General features: G+C 46.4%; 1 protein-coding gene across 1 annotated transcript in view; it reads right to left on the bottom strand.

The window, feature by feature from the left end:
* LOC148425253 (FH1/FH2 domain-containing protein 1-like) overlaps positions 1-4,344 on the bottom strand; it is a 4,406-nt gene extending 62 nt beyond the window's left edge. The window contains exons 1-2 of the mRNA XM_088413522.1: positions 4,115-4,344; positions 1-945 (exon numbers count right to left, since the gene is read on the bottom strand). The exon at positions 1-945 is cut by the window's left edge and continues 62 nt beyond it. Of these exons, the coding sequence (XP_088269648.1) occupies positions 835-945; positions 4,115-4,279 (276 nt within the window). The 5' untranslated portion in view covers positions 4,280-4,344 and the 3' untranslated portion in view covers positions 1-834. The remainder of the gene's footprint in view (positions 946-4,114) is intronic.
* Positions 4,345-4,951: the final 607 nt, after the last annotated feature.

The raw sequence follows: 4,951 nt of genomic DNA, 5'->3' as shown, positions 1-4,951 counted from the left end.
TCATAAGCTGGTGTCTCAGTGTTTCTCGTTCAAACTACAAGCTCCACTTAGTGTGTGTGTGTGTGTGTGAGTAAGTGTGTATGTACGTACACCTAGTACTTCTCATTGAAAGCTGTGTGTGCGTGTATGAGCGAGCGCACCGCGAACTCGACTCTTGTCGAGTATGTATGAGCTGATCCAAGGGCAGCTCGCGTTCTAAAATTGTGTGATTACGCCAGCCATGACGATATGGGAGACATGGAAACTTTGTGCAAATGTGTGTGTATGTGTGTGTGGGAGGGGGGGGTGCGGGCGCAAAGAAAGAAGGAAACCTTGTTTCAAGGACGAAGGCTGCATGTTTTCTACGCGACAAAGTGCACAGGGTTGGCAGCCGGCTAGCAAAGGACTACACTTCCTACAATGCATCAGACACCAACAACATCAACAAATCCACAGCACACACACAATACAATACACACACACCGCCAGCACTATCTCGGAGTGGGGGTTCTTTCGTTTTTCCTCACATAAACACACACATTAAATGCACGTATGCAAATTCCCTGTGCTCTTTAAACACATACACACATATCTCACAAACACACAATAAAACAATGCACATGAAAATACTTAGATGGTACACACACACACACACACACATACACTGTCAAAAACCTCACTAACATTCTCAAACCTTTTGTACAAGAGTGTGTCATTGGTGCGCTTTTGTGGACTCATTCTTCTCGCAAGCTCGTGACAAGCTCAGATTTGATTTGGCATTGTAACGTGGAAAAAAAAAATCATTTAAATGACTAAGCAAAGCGGGGGGCCCCGACATGCAGGACGATACAGCACTTACGCCACTTCCTGGTAGAAGCTCTCCAGCTCGTCGTGCTGCTCTGCCAGAGACGAGTCCAAGTCCAAGTAATTCCCCTGGGGGCACGCCTGCAACGTGCATTCCTCCAGCTGATACACACACACACACACACACACACACACACACACACACACACACACACACACACACACACACACACACACGGCCATTAAAGACTGTAAAGATTGCAGCGTGATCACCATAGCAACCAGCAACTGCATCCCAAATACAAAATTTGCCCAAAAAACACACGCGTGTGACTAGGACATGAAAATGGTGATGGGGATGATGTTCAAAAAGCTTTATCTGAGGAGCAGTTTTGCTGAACATTGTTGTCTTTTGAGTAGCAACTTTTTGTTCAAAGCAAAAAAAAAACTTTTTTTTAATAACTTCAAGAGGAAGTTCTTACCAAGAAAGAACATGTTGTATGCGGTCTGCCAGCCTGAACACACATTTCTGATAAATACAGTTGCGTCTTTGCATAAGGGAAAGAAGGCAACAAAAGTCATGGGATGGGGGTGGCCATTTAGCCTCTTTCTGTCCACTCAAATTCCTTTTTTCCTGGGACGTTTCATAGTAAAGTAGTAGTAGTAGACGATTCATAGAAGTCTTTTTGATTGTTGGGGGGGGTACCAATACTGGCACAAGTACATAACCTCGCCTTGAAATAAGGACCTGTACCAAAACTTGCCCATGCCTACGTTCTTGTGCATCGGTCCTTCCAAAGCGAGGCAGCCATCTTACAAGGCACCCATTGTTGGCACGTGTACCGCAGTGGCGGCCCACACACTAAATTTGGCCTTCTTCATCGCAGAACAGGCTTCAATAGATGGATATAGATCGGGCACCGGGCCGGGTCATGTTCTGGTAGCGCCTCACATTGACTGACTTGAGAGGGCTGAGTGTGCATCCCCAGCAAATCCACTTTTGGTTGTCTTCTTTCCCATCCAATGTCAAATTTCTGTTGCGTCCCCTCCCACATACATCTGCGCACACAAACAAACACACACACACACACGTACAGGTTTTGCCGTGCTTCAGTGGGTGTAGGCCTGGTTGTGAACAGGAAGCACCACTTTTCTGGTCGGCCCACATTTTTGGAGGAGCTGGGGCAGCCTTTCAGAATAAAAGGGCCATCTTGAAGAAGAAGCTCTTTCCGCGCCCATAGCCGAGGGAAAACCTCGCTCTTATCAACAGGTGTGCATGCTCTTTGCAAGCTCCAGCCCTTCCTGCCTGGAAGCTCGAAAGCTGGCAATCGCATCGACTTAAGGTCAGGAAGGAAGGTTTCTGTGTCCTTGGAGTTTGAGCCTTAACTAAGGCGAAAATTCCACAAGGACGGGAGCATAAACCCATGCACGGTGGAAGGGGAGGAGGCGGGATGGCCAATCGGAAGCCGGCAAGGGTCCCTCAGGCCGCCCTGATGCACGATAACCTTAACGTTAACGTCCGGGCCACCACTACTAATATGACCACAGCTGCGTGAGACTTCAAAAGAAAGGGCTTCACTATTTCATTCTTCCGTCGGCAATCCAGATAGCTAAAGCAGCTTCCATACGGACAATCGTTTTATTACGAGCTGTAACAACTGGCTTTGCTGACTTGCCAAATGTGATGGCAGCTAATGTTCGTCTCGTCCTTAATGTAGCGAACAGTGGATTTGTTCACTCCCAAATGGATACAGATTAGTCGTACATGATCAAAGATTATTACAATGGAGAGTTTACATTTGAAATTATAAAAAATTTAGAGAAGAGGTTTCCAACGGTCTGGTGAACGTCGTCTTTGCTCCTCTTGTCTCTGCCTGCTGCCTGTGTGTTGACAAAAACAGCGCCAGGGTGCGCTTTATGAGGTATACATACATCCACGTGCTTGTGGAGTTTTAATCTACTCCCGCCCTACAAGCACATTTGTGTCAATCATGAAGCGACCCACAGCAAAAAGCGCACACACACGTGTCCCGGCAGAGAGAGTAAGGAGCAGACCTTCGCCAGACCGTTGGAAATGTCTTACCTGGACTGGATTTCTTTTATAATAAAATTGTATTTCAAGTATAAACTCTCCATTGTAATCATCTTTAATCATGTACAGATTAGACTTTAATTCAACGTCCGGGCCGCTGCTAATATGACCGCAGCTGCGCAAGACTTCGAAGGAAAAAGTGGAACAGTTCTGTTGTAAATTCCTTGCTGCCGTTGGTTTGATGTGCATGAGGGTGGATCGCAGCCGTGCATAAGCAGGGAGAGGTCCTTTGTGTGCTCTGGTTGGAGCAGGCATGTCAAAGGACAGCTACGACGTTTAGCGGGGGGCTTGTTTACATTGTATTGGCGGGGACGACGGCGCGAGCATTAATAGAAATACGGTTTGGTTTTTTGTTTTGGAGTTGCCACGTTCAGTTGTGAAGTTGTAAGGAAAATAAAAGCCACGTTGTTGAGCCATATGAGTCCAACTGTTCTTTGATCTGAGCTGCTTTGTGGATGAGGTGCTCCAGCGCAGCCTACGCAGTCACTCTCTTAGATTTGAGCTGCTTTGTGGATGAGGTGCTCCAGCGCAGCCTACGCAGCCTCTCTCTCTCTCTCACTCGCTCTCTCGCCCCAACAAGTTCACTACTGAATGCACAAGGTTGAATAATTTAAGATTTAAGTAAACATGAATACTGCAGTAATATTTGTTTTAAATAATATGTACAGTATAGCATGAAGACTTTTCACGTTTATTTTTTAATTTTTTAAATTGTTTCTATTTTGTTAAATTTTGCGCTACTTCGCAGATTTTAGGATATCGAGGCCGGTTCCGGAACGTATCTACCGCGAGAAACGAGGGTTCACTGTACTAGATTAGATCAGCATTGTCTTGTTTTTGTTTCGTCAAAGTCTTGCTGGATGAACCTGCTTACATTTTGCCAATCAATCCTCTCATGATATCGATTAGCCACATTGCTTCGCACACGCAAAGATATTTGGAGAGAGGGTGTGAGGACGAGTAGATAAAAAAATAGATTCAAAAAAAGTTGCGTTTGCTTCCCTTGGTTTACTTGATATTTCATTCTCACGAATACAAAAACACGACTAAACAAGCGAGCAGACTCCGGGGAGAAAAAGCGCAAGTTGAACGAGTGACAGGGCGCGTTGATTTCGTCGGCTGGAGCGCCTAGATTCGTTCCGTGACCCAAAAGCGAATTTCATAAGGGAGCGGAACCGGTCTGCGTCGAACTCTTGGGCGGAATCGGGCTGACGTGACGTTGCCACCTGCCTCGCTCACCTTGAGGGGCGCGTTCAGCAGCTTGTGTACCACTAGTAGGACTTGACTAAGCGGCGCGTTCTCGTCCACGTCCAGCGAGGGAGGCCGCCGAGGTTCCGGAAAGTTGGTACAGATAAATGGGTCCTGGTCCAGCAGGAACTGGACCCGGCAGGTGATAGCAGACATGCTCGACGAGTACGCCAGCGATTGCGGCAAAGTGCGAAAATGACGCCGGCCGACACAGACGCTTTTTTAACCAGCTCACAAGCGCATTATGTTAGAGCAACGAGTTCCGCATTGGCTTTTCAAAATAAAAAAAATAGCAACGTAAACCAAACCAAACCAAACGTATTTGTTGGGCTCGCAGTGACAGCTAGAGGGTTTCGAAGAACGTACTCATAAATGTATTTGCACCGTTCCAACACGTCACTTTCTGTCAAGAGAGCGGGGAAAATAAATCCACGCTAACACCTGTTGGACAGAGCTTTTGTTCTGAAGGCAAAAACATTGACCAGTCACGGAGTTCGCGCTTCACAAACTCTCCCCTCCCCCCCCCCCCCTTCCCCCAACCAATTCAAAAGACAACTGAGGTGAGACGCTCACATAGGCGCTCCAATATGGCGCCATCAAGGTGATGCCGGAAATACAGACATAATATTCGAGATTTTACATGTAATAGTAATTCCTAATCTCGTTTTCATTTGCAAATATGTTTGTCGAATTTAGTCCGTACAAAAAGATCCTGAAACCAACAAATAACTGGATAGCTATTTCTGACTTATCACGAACGGGTTTCGAGTGAACGAAAAGTATTGTGCTCACGGACGTGTGCGCAAACTTGGACTTCTAATGTACCAA

This window comes from Hippichthys cyanospilos, chromosome 4 (assembly GCF_059441005.1).
Source record: "Hippichthys cyanospilos isolate Australia breed blue-spotted pipefish chromosome 4, RoL_Hcya_1.0, whole genome shotgun sequence".
Taxonomy (NCBI): Eukaryota; Metazoa; Chordata; class Actinopteri; order Syngnathiformes; family Syngnathidae; genus Hippichthys; species Hippichthys cyanospilos.
This window is presented reverse-complemented; position numbering and strand designations above follow the sequence as displayed.